The sequence below is a fragment of the Schistosoma haematobium genome, chromosome ZW (assembly GCF_000699445.3).
Source record: "Schistosoma haematobium chromosome ZW, whole genome shotgun sequence".
NCBI lineage: Eukaryota > Metazoa > Platyhelminthes > Trematoda > Strigeidida > Schistosomatidae > Schistosoma > Schistosoma haematobium.
Window position 1 is genome coordinate 20,771,845 of NC_067195.1, and position 24,962 is coordinate 20,796,806.

The 24,962-nt window shown below is 32.8% G+C and overlaps 1 protein-coding gene across 1 annotated transcript; it reads left to right on the top strand.

Annotated features, from left to right (window-relative positions):
- The first annotated feature begins 334 nt into the window (after window positions 1-334).
- On the top strand, window positions 335-24,313 carry NDST2 (Bifunctional heparan sulfate N-deacetylase/N-sulfotransferase 2). The gene is made up of 14 exons (XM_012942334.3): window positions 335-464; window positions 1,623-2,311; window positions 4,382-4,690; window positions 8,114-8,366; window positions 11,154-11,251; window positions 12,633-12,759; window positions 14,639-14,751; window positions 15,249-15,434; window positions 16,818-16,946; window positions 18,492-18,786; window positions 19,615-19,979; window positions 20,594-20,854; window positions 22,411-22,520; window positions 23,977-24,313. Exons 2-14 carry the CDS (start codon window positions 1,724-1,726, stop codon window positions 24,230-24,232), a joined length of 3,090 nt encoding a protein of 1,029 aa, XP_012797788.2. The 5' UTR covers window positions 335-464; window positions 1,623-1,723; the 3' UTR covers window positions 24,233-24,313.
- The last annotated feature ends 649 nt before the right edge of the window (window positions 24,314-24,962 follow it).

Genomic DNA, 24,962 nt, shown 5'->3' on the forward strand with positions numbered 1-24,962 from the left:
ACTACACAGACGGCTTTGAATAACTAAATTTCAAACTCTGTTGTAAGTAGATTCAAATTTAATGGCTGTAAATACTCAATTACTTGATAATAGCATACAACTTATCTAGCACTGAACTTAGGATTTTCGGCGATATACATTAGTCGTTACACTGAATTTGGTTGGTTAAGTCAACGTCACAATCATCCTGTACATTCATAGCCGGATTAGAGTTATTTGTTCTTTAGCCTAAATTATCGATATTTAGCATTTATAAGTGTGTTTATCATCTTAAAACGGAAAAGTTATGATATATTGACGGCCTTAAATGAGCCAATCAGAAATAAGATAATTCCTTAAATACTGCGCGACATTCAAAATTGTCTCCCGTATTACCAATATCTTTGTCACGAGTTCCCATAAACCGGTCGATTTTTCTACACTCGCTTCTTATTGCTTCGGTACAGTCCAAATATTGTAACACGGTAAGATAGACATGAATTCTAATTTAAACCTACTGAACAATTGACCGGTTAGGTCAATACCTTCAACTTGTGAGATGCAGTTAGTTGGATGCTAATTGGTCCGAGAATTTGTGCATCTCATCGAGAGATGTTCTCCAGTGACAGTTCTAGCCAACTGACCGAGTTGGACATTACAGTGATAAAAATTCATATTTTATTAACTAGATGAGAACTGAGGGTAACTGATGATTAAAATGCTAGGGATCAATAAAATATTTATTGAGCATCCAGAAAGTTAGTTTATAGTAGTGCTTAACCAGACAAGTGAAAATTACTAGTTCCTATGACAGATCGCTCCTGAAAAGGCTATATTTTAACGCGTAGTCGTGATACCACATTTAGTATTCTCCCTTCCTAGCTCCTCTGAGTCACAGCCCCAAGTTTATTTAGTTTGCAAACAGAAATGTGGCAAGGCATCGGATTATAACTGAAGTCAAAATTAATTTCTTAAAACTCAAAACTCCAGTCTTGCTTTTAACACCTAGTCCTAAACTTTGGAAGGTTTCTGGAAGTGTTTTAAATGGTTTTCAGGTCATCATATAACCATAAAGAACTTATAGCTTCATGTTTTTTAAACTTTACGGGAATACAACAACTTTTTGGGTTTATTTAGGTGATGGAACTAAACTTCAATGAAAATTTATTCTATTAAATGCTCATTTCAGAAAGTTGTTCATTGCTTAATGGATGTACACATTCCACACAGTATCTGCATAACTTAATGATTTACTATAGGTAATAAAAAGCTAGTAACGTTGTAACCACGCGTTCATGAAAATCAGACACTGATGTTTAAGTAGTAATGCCTTGGAGCATATCATGGCAACAGTTCGCTACACCCTATCAAATAAAACATATTTACATAGTCACTATGAATTCCTATTAACCCTCGGTAGTAGGATTATTCCATCAATTATTGCTGTCATTATTAATAGTTTGCGGTGTTTTATATGTTGATACAACATTCTAGATACGAAATCAATTTAGTATATGCAATTCAAGTTTGCTTGCTCTCTGCCTTTCATGTTGTTACTTTAGATGAATTTCTCTGGTTCTGGATCCATTTTCTTAAATTTAAACCACCGTTTCTTCGCTGATGTTATGCGTTTTGTGTTTTAGGTTACTTCTGTAGTCGAGTTTCTATTAGCTTGGATTGCTGGGTGTTTAATACCAGGATATAGAAATGCCCTAAAGAATCCTGTTCCTACTTCGTAACAAGAATGCACCTAAAACTCAGGATTCGTTTTTTAATAACAATATTTCTGGTACTATCTTTTTCAATTGCATTTATTTGGAGATTTCAAGAGCTGAAATATACCGAGTTACTAGGAACATGGACATTTAAAAGGGAATCTGATAAGCTTAAGCCAATTTTGATTAAATCTGTTGGGTATCAATGTGACTCTCATAACATAAGTGTATTTCAAACTCAAATTAACATATATACTAAAGTCCGTCATCAGTCAAATTCTTGTATTAGCTGTCAAAGTTCCATAGTAGTTTTCACACTTTCGAAATCCTCATTTACAAGCAGATATTTGGTTCATATTATAAAGGTCTTACTGATCCCACATCATGTTATTTCAATAAACCATGCTCAACTAAGTAATATTTCAGATCTTCTGCATTCGATTTTACAAAACGAACAAATTAGGATAATAATATTCGAAAATTTCGCACTTTATACAAACTTACCACCACTACAAAAATTACAACTTGACACTCTCTGCAAAAACTACAATATTGGGGTGGTCGGGTTTCTGTTCGATGGTGAAGGTTTCACTACTGAAGGTGGCACGTGGTCTAAGGTTAGTTATCCTCATTTTTGTGATTAAATAATGCAACTGATTTATCACGCCATCGATTTAAAATAGGCTATTACAAACGATCACTGTTATGCTGTTATGCTTCTACTTATACTTCGGTATCTGGGTGTACTGGGTCCAACTAACGCAACACTAAGCATTATGTTGATGTTGAATGACTAAGGTAATTCACGAGATATTTTTATTAAACTGTGAACAGGTTAAACAGTTGACGTCGAGTAGCTGGCGGCCATATAAAAGTTACCCTACCTTTTCTACTATCTAAAGTTCCACTAAAAGTTTCTTTATCTGTGTTACATGCATGTTCATCAGTCCAACTACGTTACCTTAAGTCAGAATTGTGTTTAATAATCAATTTTAATGAACTTTTAGGAGTGGTCAAAGTTATTGTACTTATATTGTCATGTATAGGAGAAGCGTGCATCACTTTTCTCTATCAAAGCTCGAGTTTAAAACACCCGTTCGTCTTCTAGAAAGTGATTATTAAGTACAGCGGTTCACTATGTCATTGTAATAAAGGAGCCATAGAGTCAAACGTTGTGTGAATTGTTAGCACTTAATCAGGGATTTTTTCATATCATTATTCATGTATTGTGTGACCGCTGAATAATTGATGCTAAATTTAGACTTTAAGTACCAAATAAACAAAATAAATCTGTTAATTAGGTTGACGGTTTTGTTGAAGGGTTGCAGATTTACCGGTTAATACCATAATTTGTGGTTAGTAAACTGGGGTTGAGTGATTCGAAATTAGCTATGGCGGCCCAGATACATTCATTTTTTCCCTATAAATATTGAACATAATACTATTCCACTCGTCATTCCAAAGTTCCATTCACTCTTTTTTAACTTTGTCCTTACGTTTAGTTTTGCATTGATGTTGGTATCATAGTGACCACTTTAATTTTCCTCACATGCCGATATAAATTGTCGTAATAACGATAATGTTAATGCTTACACAGTCGGTTTGGTCCAGTACACAAATTTATTTGAAGTTACTGCATAGTGCTGTTGTGTAGTGGAATTTTAGGTCACAGTTATCCTTAAGGTACAACCTCTTAAAGATATTCGTCTAAAACCCTGAAAGTAAGGCTGTTGTTGAATTAATAAATTTTCTAAAGGCTTGGAAACTTCAGAAAAATCATGAAATTGTTCTTGTTCGCATCAAAATGTCCTATGAAGTTGTAACTAAAACATGTGGTGCTCTTCATGTGTCCTACCATTAGGCTAATGATATCTATCCTTTCAAAACTTTCGGCAAAATTAAATTATTAGTTATTGAAGGTATCGTGTAATGAACTGTTTAAACCTTATAAAGTGCACAATCTCGTTTTAGTTAGACCAACTTTCACAAAAAGCGGCTACCAACTTGTTTTCATCATAATACTTCATGTTACTGAAGAAATTGCTATTCATTTGACAAACTTTTATTATGCCATCAAATCCGGTCAGGATGCACTGTGATCCGCTTGCGAAAATTAGTCATAAGCTTCTAAAAGTAGTTATGTTTTGCAATTATACTAACTGACTTTGTCCTTGTCCACGGAAAGGTCTGGAATATTTCTAGATGTACATTAGTCGAGGGATAAGTTTTATTTGATTAGCTGTACTATTTTAACCAAAGTTAAGTACTGACTTTAACACTTTATACTATTTAGTCTGAACAGTTTTCAGTATTAAGCATAAATGTGAACGTTACCAGTTTAAAAGTTGCTTCTTCGTCACTTCTGTAAAAATTTTAGGAGATATGCTTCACTTAGAACTCGAAACATTTATTCAAACAAGATATTTTGTGATCTACATGAGCTATGTGCTTAGAGGGTATCAGATTTCATGAAAAGTATCCACATGAAAAATTATAGATGAATTTTTCTGAACAATCCCTTATGGCGAAACTATTACGTGGAACTTCCTAGTACCTGTTAGTTTGTCTTTGTCTCTTTCTGATGTAGATTTAATATGTAAACTTATTTCAACAGTTTTTGAGCTCAGCACATATTTGTGCCAACAATTCTTACTATTGACTTTATAATTATGTATTCTTACTTTAAGATTGGTGAATTGCCACTCTACATCCATCGATTAAGAAAACCTCCACAAGGATTCTATACATCTCTGAATGCATCAATACTTAGGGTCACTCGTTCCGGTCGCATGAATCCTGACACACTTGAGATTGAAAAACAGATTAACGGAGCTGGAAACCAATCACAAACTCAAACTGTTTGTTGCATGGCAACGTTGGTTCCTTTTACGAACAACAAACAGTTCTACAGCACCATCGCATTTACTAAAACTGGGGAATATTCTAAACGAATACGAACTTATGACTCATTACCGGTTGATGTGGAGAGTTGTGCTGTAAGTTGATTTTAATGAGGGGAATAAAAGTAAATAATGTTCATTACAGATTTCTAATATTTTTTCAGATTGGCAATTATAGTCATAGTATGTGCTGAGAATTATAGAAGTATAAGGTATCTTTACAAGTTTAGCATGAGTTTTTTTCTTCACTCACTTCTATTGATTATTATTAAGACTCGAGGAAGACATGATGTTTTCAATTTCACGGTCCAAAAACATTTATATAAACATTACATAGACTGTCATCCTATCATTAAATTCATTTTGAATCATTGGCTTTTGTTACTAGAATGCATTTCACGGATGAAATCTCATTTATTTTCATACTGAGAACTAGGTTCTAATGCTCAAATTGAGTGGAAAAAGTAAAGCAACGGTAGAGGCATGTTACGATAATTTGGAATGAATTATACTAGTGTTTGGCTGGGAATCGCTGACCCTCCATAACTGTGAGTGGGGACACAAAGATAGAACAGCTTAGGTATATACAAATGTTATCAGAAGTGACCTAAAACCGAAGTCACCAGCCATCCTGTTTTGGTTTTATTTCACCCTGTGAATCGATAGTTAAGTGTTCCAATTTTAACTTGCTTTGGATGGCTTTTATTGATGCATTTATCGAAGTTATATGGTTTATTTTTAGTTTATTTGCAAGCATTTGTCATTTCAACTAGTACAGAATGTCTCTTGGGTTCTGATTACATTAAGCTTTATATGCTTAAGTAAATTAGGATGAAAATAGAATAATTCAATGTGAAAATCGAACTACTTTGTTTACGACTCAAACTGAGTGCTTGTTTTTCATGTCATATATGCCTTAGTTTATTCTCAACACTTTATTTATTAATTTATTATTATGGTTCGCAACTCCATGCCACAAATTTTGAGATATATCTTTATACAACTATGTCTCAAAACTTGGGTAAATAGCTTTCAGGTCACCTTGTTGATCATATACGTATCCACTTAGCTGTTCAAAAACTTTAATTATGAAAAGAGCAAGAACAAAGATTCTAGCAGAATAGCATGAATTCATTTTATTTCGTAGGTTCTCGTCAGCTGCTTACAAACTGTGATATTTAAAAATCATAATTACATAATGGGTTTAAATTGCTTACTGAATATTGTAAATATATACCTCATGTGAAAGAATATTCTACAACATTGATTGTGACAACAGTTCAAAAGTAGGTTAGAAATAACTGATTACATAATGAATAAACGTTGATAGGAATATAGTGAGTAGAGTTTAGTTGAAAGATTAATAATTTGAAAGATAGTTGAAAAAATAAAATAAAATCAATGACGTAGTAAATACAAAAGAAAAAAAGAAAAATTTTTTAAGGTGCAGTGAAGGAATATTTGTCACTAGGGCAGTGAAAGATTAACCACCGTCTCCTTTTGAATACATAGGTCACGTTTTTGACGCCTGATGGCAATGGCTTCAGCAAACTTCAGAAGACTGGAGTTTGGCTGCTTAATAATCACCCTAAAGGATTGTACCTGATGTCCTGTATCAAGGAGATGTTTGGTGATTGCACTGTTCAGAGTCTTTCTTTCCCTTGTTCTAAGACTTTTTGGAACATGTTCAAAAAATCTAAGATATGCTCTCCTTTCAGTTCGGCCGATGTAGCTGCTTTAGCAGGTACATGTAAATTTCTAAATACAGTTGGCGGTAACATGAAAGGGTTGCTTGTCGATCTTTGATTGGGTTATTGAACATGTTTTATAGAGGGTCAAAAGTTTAGCAGCCGGATAAGTTCTGGATAGAGCAGTGTCCAGTCTCCTGTTGATTATTTGTGCGAAGTTATCACCTTTAAAGTTAAGATTTATATATACTGGTTTTTTTATTGACCGTAGTTATTTCCGTCTTGTTTTCTTTGGGCTTTCTATATTTGTTAATAAACTTTTGTGGATAAAAGTTGTCTTTTAGACATTTTTCTACGTTCATTAATTGTCCTTCCAGTTTGTCGGTGGTACATATCTTTTCTACCCTGTAAAATAGTGTTTTAACCAATGCCTTCTTGTAACTAATTGGGCAAAAACTATTGAAATTCAGGTAGAGGCCATTCCAATTACTTTCCCTATAAACTGAACGTTGGACTGTCCCGTCTCCCCTGCGTTTTATGGTAGTTAAAATCTAAAATTGTAGGGAGATTCAATTTGTATGGAAGTACAAAAAATCTAGTTTGTATATGTATTTCACAGATATCACATTGAATTAATTAGAAAAACACTAATGTTTAACCTCTGTAGAACCTGAAAACCCAAGAGTTTGTTTAAATAACCCTAAATAAAATTTCTTTATTTTTCATATCATAAATCGTGTCTAATTTTTAGGTTCATTTTGATGATGATGTGATTACCAGTTGATTCGCTAATAATGGGGTTTCACAACTTTAATTATTTGAGATTGGAGGACACAATTTCTGCTTAGGTTTATAGTTAGGTCGAAAATGCACTCCATTCTAAAATACTAGATCGAAACGAAGAAGTTGTAGCTATAATAATAAAGTAGATATTGTCAGATATCAATCGATAACCGAAAACGTCGATCAAAATCATGTTTACCAATGTTAAATCATAATGCTCAAAGTAGAGCAGTAAGCGGATACGATCTAAAATCAAGTGTCATCAATAGTACAGTAGCTTGTCATCTATGGGACATTGGGAACGATATTTACATCAAATATCTCTTAAGTAAAATCGGTTGATAATTCAATTCAAGTTTACCTTGGCTTACGGAGGTCATTTCAATTAGGTTTAAGCCAGAAATTTGATCTGCGAATAACTTATTGTTTGACTTCTAATTATCCTGGTAACAGTTTTTCATTATTTAAATTCCCATTTAATAATTATATTTTCAGTTGTGGTCAAAATTCGTTTATTTTAAGTAATGTTTTGCTCTTTGTATCATCTACCTATTTCTATCATTGTCTATTTAATCCCTAACATGGTCGGTTAGAATTTTCTCGGTAATCTTAAAATGATACCGCTTTGACTCTAATTTTCTCAGTCATAATGCACAATTATAATCCCACATTTTAACAGTTTTCTCCGTTTTCTAATCGACTACGAATTCCATAATTTTAAAGTATTGTAATCGTTGTCGTTGCAATTATTAAAACTACTACTGACGATGTTGATTTTGAAAGAAAGGAGAAAATCCGACAAATTTTAAGCGTGTTTTTGTCTATCAGGATTTTCCTGTCGTTCCTTAGAACTGTTATGAGGATTAAGGCAATTTCTAAGAAGTTGTAGATCTATATTCCGTACTTCATTTTCACTCTTGTGTAGATCTTATGCCGGTATAAATAGCCTTACGAGTGTTTTTATTTTATATTGTAAAAAATTTCAATGTATCTTTTATTTGCTGTTGGACGAAATTTTACAAAAACATTTTGTGTCATTACTCTAAAGGATTACTCCACAGAGTCTCACAGTGGCACGTTTCCAGTTTACCAAAGTTTGGTTTTAGAAGATGTTGGCTTATTTGATGGAATTCAACGTGTTCTTTTTGCTTTCCGTCCTGGAGGAATTTGGTTGTCGTCGATATTGCTACTTGACACTATTGTCTACCTATCAAAAGGTACTTTCCACGCTTCTCCACCATCGTCTCATCCTTTCAGTTCGCAGTTTAGTGGTATTGTCTCAAAACTGAACATATCATCATGTATGTCTGACATTGCATATTGGTTTCAGTGTTCTTTCTTTTGAAACAAATAAAACTTTAGTTCAATATATTCTACTTGTAACTGGTTATTTTATGGATTTTCATCTCGATATTTGACGTTTTTTCATACAATGATACACTCTTTGTTTCATCTTCTACCCTCTTTGGTAGGTTACTATATTCTAGAGTTGGACAGTATAACACATGGTAATAGTTATTTTAGTGTATAATATAGTGCAAATTTTAGACATCTTTCGTCATTCGGGTCTGAAAACTAACAAAGTGATTATCCCGTTTTATCTCTCAGTTCTTCATACAGTTGGATCAATGTAAACCATTGAAGTATATTTATGTAACGATATTTTTACTGATAGTTAATTTTTGTTTGTGTTCTGGACAATCCGTATATTCTATTTTCGTGTGTTGAAAACCAATACATAAACCAAATGTCCTAAAGGTATTCCGTAATATGTAACAGAAAGTAATGGATCATCTTCCTACGGTAAATTTGTCTCAGGATCGTTTCTGAAATATCGAAGAAGAAACACCTGATTTCAATGTGATATTCACAGAAGAAAATACATTAACATCGAAGAAGTAAGCGTCCTTAGGTATATATAGTAACATGTTGATTGTGTTAATAAGCCTCTTATAGTTCTGAGAATTACGCTAGAACACTTAATAGTGTAATATCCTAACTCTGCATTGTATTTAGTATTCAGCTATGTTTAAGAATACATGAGCTGCTTGCTTCAGTCTTGGATGGTGGCAGACGTTTTGTCTTAATTTTGTATAAATTCAAAGATTTGAGTATTTGTTCGTATCTTTATGACATAAGGTTTTGTCAGTTTTCTTTATGTACGGTTACAGCTTCAATTAATTATTTATATTAAGAATAGGATAGTGTGATTATTCGCGATTAAAATGACCTTTAACAGTAAAACATCGTAGCCTAGTTAATGTGAAATATAGAAACATCTTGACCTATTTCATAACTGACAAGTTATAAACCTATAAAACCACTATTTATTTATGTTGCAGAAACTTTATGGTACTTAGTAACAGTTAACTTATGAAGCAAACCGAGTAATTTTCTCAACAAATTTCATTTGATTTGTAATTTTCGGCTTCAGTTTTAAAATTTCTAAATGTCTAAGGGTTCTAATAACCCTTCAGTTATATAATTTGTGGCTCGAAATATCATCTATCCATTCTACCTAATGCCTCCTTAATTAACTTTGCAATTTTCTGATAACCAGTCAGAATAAGGAAACTCAATCTTACTCCGCAAATGTTGAGTTCTTCAAATAAAAGAATACGCTCGCTTACTACAGACTTGTCACATTGTAAACAACAACTTCCAACGTATCATCCACAATAGGGCACTGTGATAACAGTCAGTCACTGTTTTCTATACAAAATATTTCCAACTGCGACAAACACTACATCGGACAAAGCGGACGCCCCCTCCACCTTCGCCTATATGAACATCAATTAGCGGTCAAACGCCATGATATCTCGTCACTTATATCAATACACGTGGATAACTACGGACACTCATTCGATTGGAAAAATGTAGAAATCTTAGAAAGAGGAAACTCCAAAAACACCAGAGAATTTTTAGAAGCCTGGCACTCAGGTCAATCAGCAATCAACAAACATATTGAAATCAATCCAATTTATCAACCAATCAGGAAAATCATGCATAAATATAGGAACAAAAACCAAACCAATGGGAGAAACAACCAGAACAAAGAAGTAAACAATGATAAATTTAAGGTCAATAAGAACCAATCAACATCGAGGTGCACAGAACGAGCTGTGAAACACATATGGAGAAATTCGAACACTTCACTTCTATCTGAAGTTTGTGCTGATGATGTCGTTCAGAAGGACGATGAAAGCTCCACGACCAAACCATCCAGCTCAGAGAACAAAACTCCACCAAAATCATCCACCTGAGCTACAAATCTCCACCATCTCAATTTCTAGGCTCTATTTTTCTACTCCAACCAACCCATGTATTAATATTAGTCTTCGATTGAAATGTTTTTTTACTTCACCTTTCTCTGAACCTTTATTTCAAATACGCATTTTATTCCAAGTGATATAAACTTGGATAAAATCATTGTAATGCTCGATAAATTTTATATATTCTCTTAAAAAAATATGAGCATTTTCAATTTCTTCAGAGAGAATATTCTCATTAATAATTACATCTGGTCTGTTTAAATACTTTGTAATTATTCAAATCAAGTTTCCTGAGGAAAATAAATATTAATTTATTAGAAGACTAAATAGTCATATTACCTTTGATGTTTATTTAAATATTATTGTTTAAATAATGCATTTATGACAAAAGATGTAAAGATTCTTGTTCTAGGAATTGTCTGTTGTATCTATCCTTGAATTCTTTAGGGGTTGATTCAATATAGGAACTTCGCAAGCAATATTAATAACTAGTTCACAATTAAAATAGGTTTTCATCGGAGGAATTTTTTTTTAAGAATCACCACCTACCCTGGATTTCCTGCCTAACTTTTCCTCGTGGCGTTCTTCCCCTACAGATTAATATAGTTATATTCATTTTAAATTAGTCTTTGTTCTATATCACATCGCCATTCACATCATAGTTGGACAGTGAATGTTTACGTATGTGCAAAAGATATATATCTCAATGAGTTAACTGTTCAGAGATATAATACTTTACGCTTTTATATAACTCAACTGTACATCTGTACCTTTTGATTTTGTTCCCTCATAATTATTATTTTATTTTTATTCAAGCTTTAATTGAACTTGATTTACTGCGGTGGGTCCTAGTTGATATTGATGATGTGTTTGTTCCAGATCGAAATGTGCATCAGTCAATTGATGACATAAATGTAAGTTGTTTTTTACGAAGAAAAAAACCGGACTTTCTTTTAGTTTATATCCAAGTAATTCCTAAAAGAACTTCATTAATTATATGATATTACTTTGGAGTTGCCCCTAATGTAATGTCCGGGAACAAGACTGATTTATCGAGGTTATGACTTGGAACTGAATTCTGTTTACTGCCACTGGCGCGACCATTTGCTGTGACTGTGGAATAACTGCTACTTATTACAAAGGAACGAGACTACCTTGTTGACTCAAGAGAGAAAACAAGACTGTATATGTAAACTAATTTATTCACCACCCACCTATTAAATAGCCCCCAAATGCCATGGTACAGCCGAATATTTAACTAACTTGTACTTAGTACTGAGATCCCGAATCCGACGTTGCATAATAAGAACACAAAGACTGGTTATATGGATTTATTTGACACACCTTTCTTATATGATTTCTTTACAGTCGGATTAGCATAATTTCAAGTGAGTAGTACTTATCATCAAATAATCAATAACGTACTATGTGAACACATTTAAAATATTATACAGTAAAACATCTAACATCAAACAAATATAACTAACTGACAAAGTTCCCCCAAATGCCCTGGTACGGCCGAGAGTGGGGAGAGTCCGCTCTCACATGGCCACGCGTATATGGTCTCTGCCATGGAAGTCCTACTCGCTGCCTTCTCGTGGCGGGGGTGTTGTTTACGAAAACGAGAGGACGAAAAGCGAATGTCCGGCGCTTTAACCGGATTCCAAATCAATGGTGCATATGGGCTCCAGTATCCTGCGGGAACAAATAGCGTATGAACCAATTATTGGTCACCGGCTTCCATGGGACTGCATCTCCTTACGATGCTCCACTGCCTTGTGGATCAGACCTTCAGTTCGAAGGCTCGGGGTGTGGCCCCCTAAGAAAACCACCTGTTTCGGTTTGGGCACCCGGGCAGTATCACAGCCCTCACACATATCGAATGAGATTTGTGTGGCGCATATGTATTTGGTGCCTCCTTGTACCAATGTCTATGTGTTAAAATAAATAAATAAAATAACTGACAAAGTTATGTAGTTGCTGTTTCTCAAAGTATGATTACACGTGACAGACGACTGGGAAAAATCAATTTCATAAGTCATTCGCACCCCAATCGGTTAAGTCTGCTTGTCACATCAGAGCATTAATTTAGTAACCTAGTGATCATTCGTGTTTACCCTCTTTCTTTGTCATCTTTAAGTTATTCTAAATACTACTTTATTGCTTATCTTATAGAATGGTATGTTTGGGTTCTTAAAAAAGGCACTATACTTTATTCTATTTACGAGTATTGTATGCAAATAAATTGATTTACTATATTTGCAACCAATTATTCATATGTGTCTATTCTAAAAGGCTATGATCAAAGCGCAAAATTACTGGCGCACTTTTATACCAGGATTTACATTTAATCTGGGATTCTGTGGTGCATTTCTCAGTAAATCACGTTGGTCAGATAAAATTGTTTACAATTACATTTTACGTAAGTATATTTATGTTGTCTCAATTATCTTGAAAAATTGCATTCATTGTGGTCAAAATGGATTACTCCATCCCATCTTACATTCCTACTCTTTCATAAAACTGACTAGGTCCCGCAAATTTTTCAGGTTTTTCTTTCATATTTCGTCAAAAGAGCCTTTATATTACTTCGCTCTAAATAATTGATATTAATCCTGATATGATGAGTAAGTTTTTGAGATCGTATTTGATTACCTAAGTAATTCAGAAATTGACAACACGTTAGTTCAGAAATGTTTGCTTTCTGGACATACTATTAGTGTTTGCGTAAAACGTTTATAAAACGCATACTTTAAATTAGATTAGAAACATAATTTTTTAGTCTACCAATGTATTTTCTGTCAAACTATTCGAGTCATCAATTTTCTCTTGAATGATCAGACCGTCGGTAAACTATGATAAGGATGTAAGATCTAAAGTTTTATCTTGTTTTTTACTGTATGGACCAGCTCATATATTTCACTTCATTTCCAACGTTTGAGGTGTGACATATACAGTGGTGACTTTCAATTTCGAAATTCTCATCCTGCACTTACTCTTACGTTCGCCAAAGGGAAGCAAATATGATTGGTCTGATTCTCCTTAGTGTGATCCAGTGAGACCCATGTAGATTTGTGTATGCCTTTATGGAAGAATATTGTGCCGCCTATAACCATTTTGTTGAATAGACATAGATTTGCAAATCTCATTATTCTCGTCTCTTTCTCCTAGTCTATGTCGTCCCATGATATCTTCATATTCGGTGTTTTCCATTCCGAATTTGGTGTTTAGATCTCCCACCAGGGTGATTAGATCCTTTCCTGAGCACTTCGCCATGATCGACTGAAGCCTCGTAAAACGGATCTTTATCGTCGTCGCTGCTATCATTTGTGGGTGCATAACACTGGATAACATTCATTGTGATCCCCTCCTTTGTTTTGAATGGTGCCTTGATGATCCTGGAATGATGATATTCCCATCCTATGAGTGCTTTACGTGCTTCTTTGGACAGCATCAGAGCAACTCCGTGTGTGGAGCATTTTCTTCTTGGTGACCAGAGTACAATAACACTTCTCTCAAAGCTAATCTTTTCTATCCAGCATGGGTCCAATGGGTTTCACTTATTCCGAGAACCGCCAAGTTGTATCTCTTCATTTCTGTGGCTGTTTGATTGGTCCTCCCGGTCTCCAAGATTGTCCGGACATCCCATGTATCTATATTAATTGTTGCTTGGTCGTTAGGAGAGATATCGGTCTCGTGAATCCAGAGGAATATCAGCTTTCACCACGAGACGTCATGATTCTCCTAAATGAAGATTCTTCAACTGCCAGGATAGACTTCAAATGGTTTGAATTATGTTTTCTGGTTAGAGTGTTTTAGTAATGTTGTCTTCTATGGAGCGAAGTGGCTGACCCCATGCCAGACCCTCCTACTTTACTCGGGCTTGGGACCGGCAGTAACCCTTTAAGATCTACAGGCGTTTTTTAATGGTAGCCTAAATGAAATTAGTCCGTGATCTCATTATTTTAAAATAAAGATGTTTACAACTTTTTCATCCTGCTAACTTCTATTATATTTTAATAGTGGATCAATTAATGTTCATATTCATCTCTCAAAAAGTTTTGAAAACTTCAGAATTTTACCTGATTTTTACTAAAAATCGACTAATTTTGCATTTTCTTTTCACGTTGAGATCTTTCATCCTTCAAGATTTATTTATTTTTAGAAAAAGTGCATGAACCTTAATCATCTAGATTAACAATAAAACGCTCATTTTGAAGAAACCAAACTTTAAGATCAACGATATTAGCAACAATGCGATTTCTCTGTATTTTAAATGTGACTACTTTTTTTTCCGCCAGAAAATCGCCATAAATTTTGGTGGTTTAGTCATTTATGGCATCATGGTAGACCCCATATGATGAATAAAACATTTATTCAACAAGATATAGAACGCAATCAAGTATTCGCCAAGGTAAGAAATGGGATCATTTGAATTTTTAATGACAAAACCAATAACCTTAGCTATAAACTTGTATTCATAATAAGCAATGTGCAAATATTTCATATTAGAAGTGTGCTTTTCAAAACTTCTCACACTTTTAATGACGAACTCGTCGTCGTGAGATCACAAACAGAGTTAGAAATCTTTATTGATGAATAACTTGAAATACGAGCTAAATAACCGTTCGATATCTTTTTGTCGTGTTATTTATATAGTTCTATAATAGTCCTAAAACTGGTTTAGGAGTACCAATTTACTGGTTTGCTCCATCGACTTGAGTTAGTTATTTTAATCTTGCCCCATATACCACTTTGTAACATTTAACTAATGTCACGCAGTATATGTGATATGTGACCCGCTTATAAATTTACTCTTGGTCACTAAGTTTTATGTTCATTATCGCTAATTATTACAGCTTCATGGTTTTTAATGAAATACTGTTGGTCTATTCCAATGGTTCATTTTAGGAACATGATATTCCAGTTCAAATTGGTTATTCTGTTGCGCCTCGTCATTCTGGAGTTTATCCTGTATATCCTGACCTTTATGAAGCATGGCGTACTGTGTCAAATGTAAATGTTACATCTACGATACATTATCCTTATGGCAGATCATCTGATTTTCGTTTGGGTTTCCGTTACAATAATATTCAGGTAACATTTCTTGAGAAGTCGATGTAATGTACTCATGTTTTTGATTGCTACAAAATATTCTTCTATACTGTTCAAATATATCAGTTTCTGCTGTATATACGGTGGGTAGAAGTTTATACAATTAAATAACTATTGAGATTTATATACTAAACTCCTATTCGGAATAAGAATGCGTTTTAGTTGGAAATAAAATATATGGTTTGTTCGGCTGTTTAAATCTGTGAATTCACTAGTTCATCTGTATTTTATTTGGTTTGAGAAGTTGATTTTTAGCCATAATATTTCAGGTTAGAATTTCGGTTTGTCAGCAAGTTAATATTTCTAACAATCGAATAACAAGCGTAACTCAAAGTTTCTTTTCTAATGAACCTATGTTCAGTATCTAATTCGCACCAAACATATTATTAACTCAATAAATCTTCACAAATGTTAATCAGTCTGCAGCTTCAAGAGTAATTAAAGAATCTAACTAATTTAGGACGTGTACACCCAATATATTCAGTGGAATTTAGAGCGAATGGTCGGGCTACCTGTTTGAGGGTACGACAGGTTAATACTTGCTGAATATTATATTGTCTTAATTGACAATAGTAAATATACAGATATCATATCGGTAATAATTTAAACTTCTATGTTAAGTTTCGAGTCACATTTATCATAGAGGAATTAACAATTCCATCTCGTTCCTTAGGCTGATTGACGGTTGCCGCTCGCTCACTCTATTAAATCTTGAGGGCCCACAAGTGTTTTAATATTTAGGGAATTTTATCATAGCTGTTAGTCTAACTGAATATTATGGTATACAGTATTCCGAAATTTTCAAGTATGTGTGGCCAAATTCGATTTGGGTTTCGAAACTTAAATCTAGATATGATGGCATTATTATATCTATGTCTTATATGCTAGTGAAGTGTAGTCAACTCTATAAACTAAACTGACTTTAGTAACCTAATATATTAACTGTATGGATATACCTATCTAAGAGATTGAAAATGGATGTTTGAGTTTTGCAGCTACCTTAATTGGTCCATTGTATTTGTAACTGGCATATTGATCTTGTAAAATATTAAACTTGAGACCACTAAGTAACTGACTGATAAATCTCTCAAGTACAATAACCAGTCACTTGACTAATTGATGATTAACACTTTACTCACTTGTTCGATGGTAATACTATAATGTTTATACCAGTGTAAAACGTTCAACAATATGTAAATATCCCTAGTTTTAAAAACTAATCATTTTTCAATGGTAGATCACCTAAAATCTTATTTATTCAAATCAAAGGTGGCCAAATTAATAATGCTCAGCTTTATAAGTATATGGTTAAAATTTTAAAATAATTCGCTCAAAGACCTAACCAATATTATCGTGTCATTGTAGGTTCTTCCTCGTCAAACCTGTGGAATTTACACTCATACACCTCATTCCGAGGATATACGAGGCGGAATAAAACAGTTAAATGAATATATTTTCGGCGGGACACTATTTAGCACGTTTCTGTTCAATCCGGTACGTTCATTATTAATGTCATTCGATTATCTCTTTGAGATTCTATTAGTACACTATACCATACAAGTTCATATGTGTTTTAATTGCTAGTGTTGCTCGAAATCTGTTTAGCTAGTTCTGAATCAAGTTGACTAATTTGGTCGATTAAATTGTTACATTACAAGGAGATAAAAAACTGTCTGGAAACTTGTAGAGCACTTCACAACTGCAGAGTAGTAATAAATTAAGTGAACTACTGGTAAATAATGAAATCAAATCTGAAAAGAAAGGAAATCAGTTTATTAACATTAATTTCTTTAGATCTGACTTTTAAATTTAACATATCTCATCAATTAGTCTTACTGTGGTGTGTGCTACTGATATTGACAAACATGTATGTATCACCAACCCAAAGTGAAATGCATGGCGGCAGAAGGTTAAGGAGATCGAAGAGAATGAGAACAGAGAGTGCTTGGTGTGGAAACAAGGAAACAATCAATTCTGAGACAATTGATTGGCATTTTGCAAATGAAGTGTTTACTGTATGGTTCTCAGATTTTACTAAGAAATTGTGTAATTTTGTATTCAAATACGTTTGGTTGTCCCCACTTGTGTTATCGTTCACTATACTACTACACGTGAACAATACTTGAAACGTGCTTATAAATCTCAATATGAACTGAATATTGAGGAAATCTTTAAAAATCAAGCATAAAGAGAATGATCATTGATGATTATTAATATATGATAAACTTTATAGACAAATAACTTACATCATCCTTATGAAACTATTACCTACTAAAACATTGGGTTTAAACAACAACCAAAACAGTTGTGATCTGGTTTCAATTAAATCGGCAGTGTGTATTATACTCGTACTTTTGACAAATTTATACAGAACCAACATGTATGTCATAAAACCTATTATGCACTGTATGGTATATTAATATGCTGTCAACATCAAATATTCAGACAGAAAGCTCATATTCTAGTTATACTTCATCAATTTAATCTAATACGTATGAATAATAGTAATGAGGTGTTTCGGTCACTTGTTATTCTCATCCAGCTACCGTTTTTCCTTACTAATGACATTAATTATCATTGTTAGAAGTAATCAAACCAAGGTAGCACTAGTCTATGAAGTTATTTATTGTTGGTCTGACCTATCTAGAAGAATATGAACTCTGATGTAGTTTCGCGGGATGATCGTCATGTAGTTCAAACTAAACTTCAACAGCATAAACCCACCACCCTATTTGTTGGATGCTAATATTCTTTTAAATTTTTCTGTCACTCAATTTCATTCTTTCCGAATTATATTTTCTGTACTTATTTAACTTCTACTACCGTTTATATTATCATTACTACTTGCTCACTTTCTTCCAGTCTGATGCCTATATGTTCCAGGCCCTCGGTAATTTATGAATTGGTGATAGATTAAATAACGATAAATTATAATTCCTATTAATAAAATGTTTTGTATTGTCCGATTACTTCTATTGTAAATATAGTAATATTGCATAATATTGATCATAATACTTATTATTTATCTTTATTACTCAGGTGTCCATCTTTATGACACATCTTGTCAATTATGGAAATGACCGAGTAGCTCTTTATTTATTTAATGCTATTTTTGAATTCATGACAAATTGGACGAATATTAAGCTAATTACATCACCTCCTTCGGAATTAGCTAATATCTACTCCGAACGTTTCAAATTATACGGTGTCAATGAACTTCCTTTGTATTCAGATCCTTGTCTTAATTCACATCTTCATGAGTTATGGCCAAGTGATTGGCCGTGTGGATCAGATCATTTACCTAGTTTTATTATTATTGGACCTCAAAAAACTGGTTTGTTCTAAATTTACAACTGTTTAGTTTTTCACAAGTTCTCTTTATTTTGTATATATATTTTTTGAAAATTTATTTTATCGAATTTAGTGAAATGTTTTTCTCTTCAGCTACACACAAAATAAAATATTTAAATATTTCTAATTCTTAACATAATTTTTGAAAAGCTCCCATATTACAAAGTACTCGGATATATATATATATATATATATATATATATATATATATACCAGTTTTTGAAATCAAGGTTTATTGGAGGAATGAAACAAAATTGTTAAGAAAATAACTACTAATGGGTAATGATTCAGCTAATAGTTCAATTTGATGAATGTAAACAAGATTTTTATTTCAATTAAATTATATACCAAACAATGTTAGACAACTATTGGAAACCTGAAAGCACTGAACGACCTCTTCATCCTAGTATGGTATTCCTCGGTAGTGTGCACCCACCATCCCGCGCGCAAGAATTGAGCCTAGGACCTTCGGTCTCGTACATGGACGCCTAACCTCTAAACCACTGGTTTGGTAATCCAACGATACCAGTGTTCAACTTTAAACTGTTACTGTTGGAAAATGAATTGTCAGTTATTAACAAATAATCCGTTCACAATGTGAAAGGATTTAAGCACTAAAGTTTAATAAGGCTTTTATAATTGCTTGGGCTGATAGTTCTAGAATATTTAAGATAATTTTACTAATTAACATGTCATAACTGTATTGAAATTACAATTAATTGAAGAAAATTTAAAATGTTTAGTTAATTGTAGCCTATATATATGGTGCAATTTCATTTTCTTGTTTTGTTTTTGTCAAATTTTTATATAGGTTCTACAGCTTTATTACATTTTCTTTTATTAAATCCTGAATTAATGTCTAATAGATTCCAACATGATTCTACTTTTGAGGAGTTACAATTTTTCAGTTCTGATGATATTTATTCACGTGGTGTACATTGGTATATGAACCAGTTTCCGAATAATTCAATTATATCTCCAACGCATGCTTATAATTTTAACAATAATAGATCTAATTATTTAAAAAGCTATGCTGCTGAACAAATACGATTTGAAAAATCAGCTACGTACTTTGATAATCCTAAATCTCCAGCACGAATTTATGCTTTAATGCCCAAGGTGAAATTGATTGTTCTTCTACGCAATCCAATTGAACGAGCTTATTCATGGTATCAAGTAAGCTTAAAGAATTTTTGTTATTCTATGTCAATCTAATCCAAATCTATATGTCTACTACATACATATAGAGATTTATGCATTTCTCTCACTGTTAAGTTTGTCCTTAGAGTTGTTCATTTTAAAAATATACGTTATAATATCCAGTGATTTTCTGTGCGCTAACATTTACGCTTTTTTTACTAACTCTGTTAATCTATTTGAATAATCTTGTCTATTTACTTTTTTATTTTGAAGTATTTTAAATTTTAAGAAATACACTATTGTTCGAGTTCCTTCTTTATCTAGTTACAATCTTGCTATGATTGATTAGTTTGCATATTTGCTATTTCTACTGATTTTCGAATTATTAGTTATCGTGTAAGAGTGAATATGAATTAGTTCAACTGGAGATTACGTTTAGAGAATTTTAGGTTGATCACTTCCAAGAGCAGCGTACTCGTAATGTAACCTAAGAGTCGTAGCCTTTACTTTAAGATTTATCAGCTCTTGATATAAATCAACACCGCGATTACTGTTTTACATTGCCATGAGTATGATTAACTTACAGTATATATCTACCAATCGTATTTCTCACTGTAAACATTACTTTTATTTATGTTTTTTCCATACAGCATCGTTTAGCCCACAGAGATATTGCTCCACAGTTGTTGTCCTTTGTTGATCTGATGCAGTATGGTCATAATCTAACTGAGGCTACTCTACTTAGTATTGTACCAACTGATAGATTTTCTAACCTTTCTATCGACATTAATAATTCAAGTTTAATGCGACAACTTGTTTCAAGCATTAACCACTTATGGTCTCGATGCACTGGTCCAGGGAATTACGAACAATATTTACGTAACTGGCTGACATATTTTCCGGCCTCACAGGTACTTATTCACTTTGTTCATTTGCTAGTTTACTTTTTTAAAGATGAAACATGTTTAACATCCATTTTCGTCTACTACAATTTACAAACATTATTGGGAAAAAGGCTAAACCGATTTATCCCTATTTCTTCCAAGTTAAATGGGTTTATTTTGATCACTGGATACATCACGTAATCATTTATCTTGTTTGTATAGCGTAAAACTGCAACAAAAATGTCTTGCCGTCTGCGTATAAAGCGTTTATCATAAGGTAATCTTCTGATGAGTTTTATACGTATTCTGAACAGTCTAAGTGTATTACAATAATTTTTCAATTGATAACAAAGAGTGATACACAGGCTTCCTGGTACTTCATAGCACCATATATTTATCAAATCGTGTATGAGTTATGATTCTGTAGAAAATTGAATCCACAGATTTTGAATATGTAAAAAATCTACTGATTTAAATAACCTGTGAATTTTTCCAGGTTTACTTTTGCTTTTTTTTATACTTGTGAGAACAGCTCACGGCTGAACTCCGGGAAGCTCTATGAAGCTCAGAAACAGCCGAAGATATTCCATCCAATCATCTTTAGGAAGGATACTCCAGAACCCCTTGTACTCGGATTGGATGACTATAATGATGATTTCGTTTTTACTAAAAAACTATAAATACCTGGTAGTTTTATATCATATTTGACACTGTTTGACATAGCATTCCTTTCACTTGTCTTCTCATTTGCGACTTTGAGGGTTCTAGCGTTAGAGTGCTTAAATTGTACGCAGTATAATAAGAATCTAACCTCTAGATATAACAATACTAAGTATCACCAAGTATATAAACCTTGATTTTTGCACCCCATCAGCGTTTAGATTTGGAGGATTCCATTCAGTGCATCATTATGTCACTGTCACGCTAATTTATTTAACTAGTTGACTGGTTGATTTTTTTCAATTCTTCAATAATGTTCATTTTATTTCTATCGTTATCAACTGTTATTCTGTAGATGCCATTATTGAAAGATGTAATGTGAAAGTGGATCAGTGAAGCATTAGTTAAATCAGACAATTTTCTCTAGCCAAGGTTGTATAGTAAATGAAATACAAATTTAAACAGACTATGATGAATGGGCATTTGGTTAAATTTTATGTTACATAAGTAATAATAAATAATAAATAAATAATAGTTGTAGCTAATTCAATCGTATTTCAATAACTTGATAAAATGTAGCTTCTCTGGCTGTTTAGGTAGCATAGTGGTAGGAACCGATCACAATGGCTGAGTTTCTCCTCAAATCAAACTTTAGGAGTACTGAGGAAGTTATTGGATGTAATTAGAAGATTAGGAAACAGGTAAATATACCAACAGTAATATGTTAACTTTAAAAGAACATAATAAATGAATACATTTCTGTTATCAGAATCTACAACTAATCTGAGCTATTATCATATAACTTAAAAAATATATATGGATATTACTTTCTTTAGTTCCAATTTTATGTATATCATGTGTTGTTTCTGCAATAATTTATCCAAATATTTGATCTTTTCTTTTTTTAACAAACTTCTTTTCAGCTCTTACTTTTAGACGCCGATAGATTTTCTCGAAACCCGGTGCCTATCATGAAGATTGTGCAGCAATTTATATTAGTTCGTAGGCAGTTAGATTATTCACAATACTTACAGTAAGTATGAAGGCATATTTCACAGATATATTTCTACGTATTTTACCTTTTATAGTTTCATAATGACTCCGGTCGTTAACTGATAACAACCATTGAACTAGAGTATTGGACGACTGTTTCGTTTTAGTTCAATGGCCAATCATGAGTACACATTATTTCACACTATTTACTATACAATAGTGATTTATAGCTAATTTTATAACTAAATGCAAAAATACATGTAACAGAGTAGTAGCACAATCAGTAATTTTCTCAAGTCATCATTGTGATCTTAATATTGGATGGTAATATTGCTTTTGTATTTAGTGAGAATACCTTTTCTTTACATGTACCTGTATTTCAGAAAATTATACTCGTCGTCGCAAATTACTCATGGAACAAGCAGCAAAACGGTATATATCCGAACTGATATGCACACCTTAAAACCTATGATTATTTTTTGCTATTCATTTATGCTTACTTATTTAGAAGAGTTGAATTTGATCGAAAGCTTCTCCTTAAATCATAGTGAGGTTGCTTACAGTAGATATATGGAAGATGCAATTGTTATTGCTCTCAAAAAAATGAAAGTATTATAAGAATCAATATTTTAAGTAGTTGTACTTAAAATTCTGCACGAACTTACAAAAAGATTACCACCATTCCAATATTAAGTAATTCATAACCGAAAAGATATCAAGTCATCTACTTACAATATTAATTAAATAAATTAATATTTCACGTGTTGTAAAATTAAGTTAATCTAGAAATTGGGGAAAAAATATCAAGGAAAGAGATTTAGTTTCAATTGAATGCTTTATTTTAAGATCACTCAGTAGTACCTATCTATGTCTGTAAATTTTTCTCCAGTTTTCCAACTTTTAGTATCTAGGTTGAACTCAATATTCCTGAGGACTAAAAGGAATCGTACTTATGTATTTATTATTGTTATTTCATAGTTAGTCTTACCTCCGAAGCCATAACTTTTCATCAGGAAGCTGACTATTCTAACGTATTTTCAGTCGACTTCATACTCAGCATTGAGACGTTTGAATTCGTTTTGAGGCTGATTTTCAGCTAATATTAAACTTATTCAAAATATAACGGCAAAAAATTACCAAATAATTTATATACCAACCTGGATCGTTAAAAGATGTTGGTTGATTCAGTTGTAAGAAAATTAATAAGAGCTCTAATACCAACTTAAAGTCACTGAATAACAGGTAACCATTGCAAGTCAATACGTGGAGGATGGGTTCCTATAAGACGTTCAACTGAGAGAGATCTAAGTCACTGTAGTTGGTGGGTTTCAAATATGCTAAACGTGTATTCTAAATTCACTGTTATCCATCACCAATTTCAAGCAACTATCTAATACTATTTAACTTTAAATTATTCTATATGTTAAAAGATCTATGACATGACTTCAATTAAATTAAAAAACACAACACCCTTTTTTCTTACTATTTGTATTTAGCTTCAATCGTAAAAAAGGATTCTTTTGTGTGGTTACTAGAAACGCATTTAATTGGAATAATGGTTGCTTGGGTCGAAGTAAAGGAAGAACCTATGAACAATTAGATCGCAATATTTTATTGCCAAACTTAATGGAATTGTATTTCTCTAAGGCTAATCATAAACTGTATAGATTATTACAAAAATATCCTCTATGGAATAGTGCATTGACATTAAATACACATAAACTCCCATCATGGATTAAAATGAGTAATTAGCTTATTAAAGTCTTTTGTCTCCTGGTTAACTGCCTGTACAAAATATTGCCATTTCTGCATTTCTTGATTAATAAACTTCAGAAAATTAACTTTTCTCTTTATATGTAATAGTGACGCTGTATATCATTTAAAAGCGATTATTCCTCTAGATTATGTACATTAAGAAAAGCAATACAAACAAATATGATGAGTAATGTAACTACTAAATCGATTTTAACATTAATATAAAAAATTGCACTCGAAAAACTATATCGCTCAGCAACATACATTTTTGATCTATGGATATATAACAGTGGAAGTAAAACGATGGTCGCTTGTGGATGTAAAATATGGGTTTTATGTGAACATATAGATCAGAGTCGTTTGGGTTACATAGAATATAAGACAAAGTTAGCAGCTTAACCTATTTTGGTCAATAGACTAATTATATTGATTTTTTTCATTACGTGCTGGTAGCTATGGAACATGCATAAAGGGAGTTTCATATGTGTTAGTGAGAAGCCCTACATCAATTATTAATAATATTTTATTGCACTTAGACGTTTGAACATACTTCAATGGCCCTCATGTAATTATATAAGTCAGCTCTTGAAGATCATGTCTATGCAGAATTCAGGAACGACTACAGTGGCATGATGAATCTATTATCTACAACGTCCTACAATCTTAAAGATTTCAATGTAACCCCGACCGTGCGTTCTATTTCTAGTGATCTTACCGTGAAGAGCAC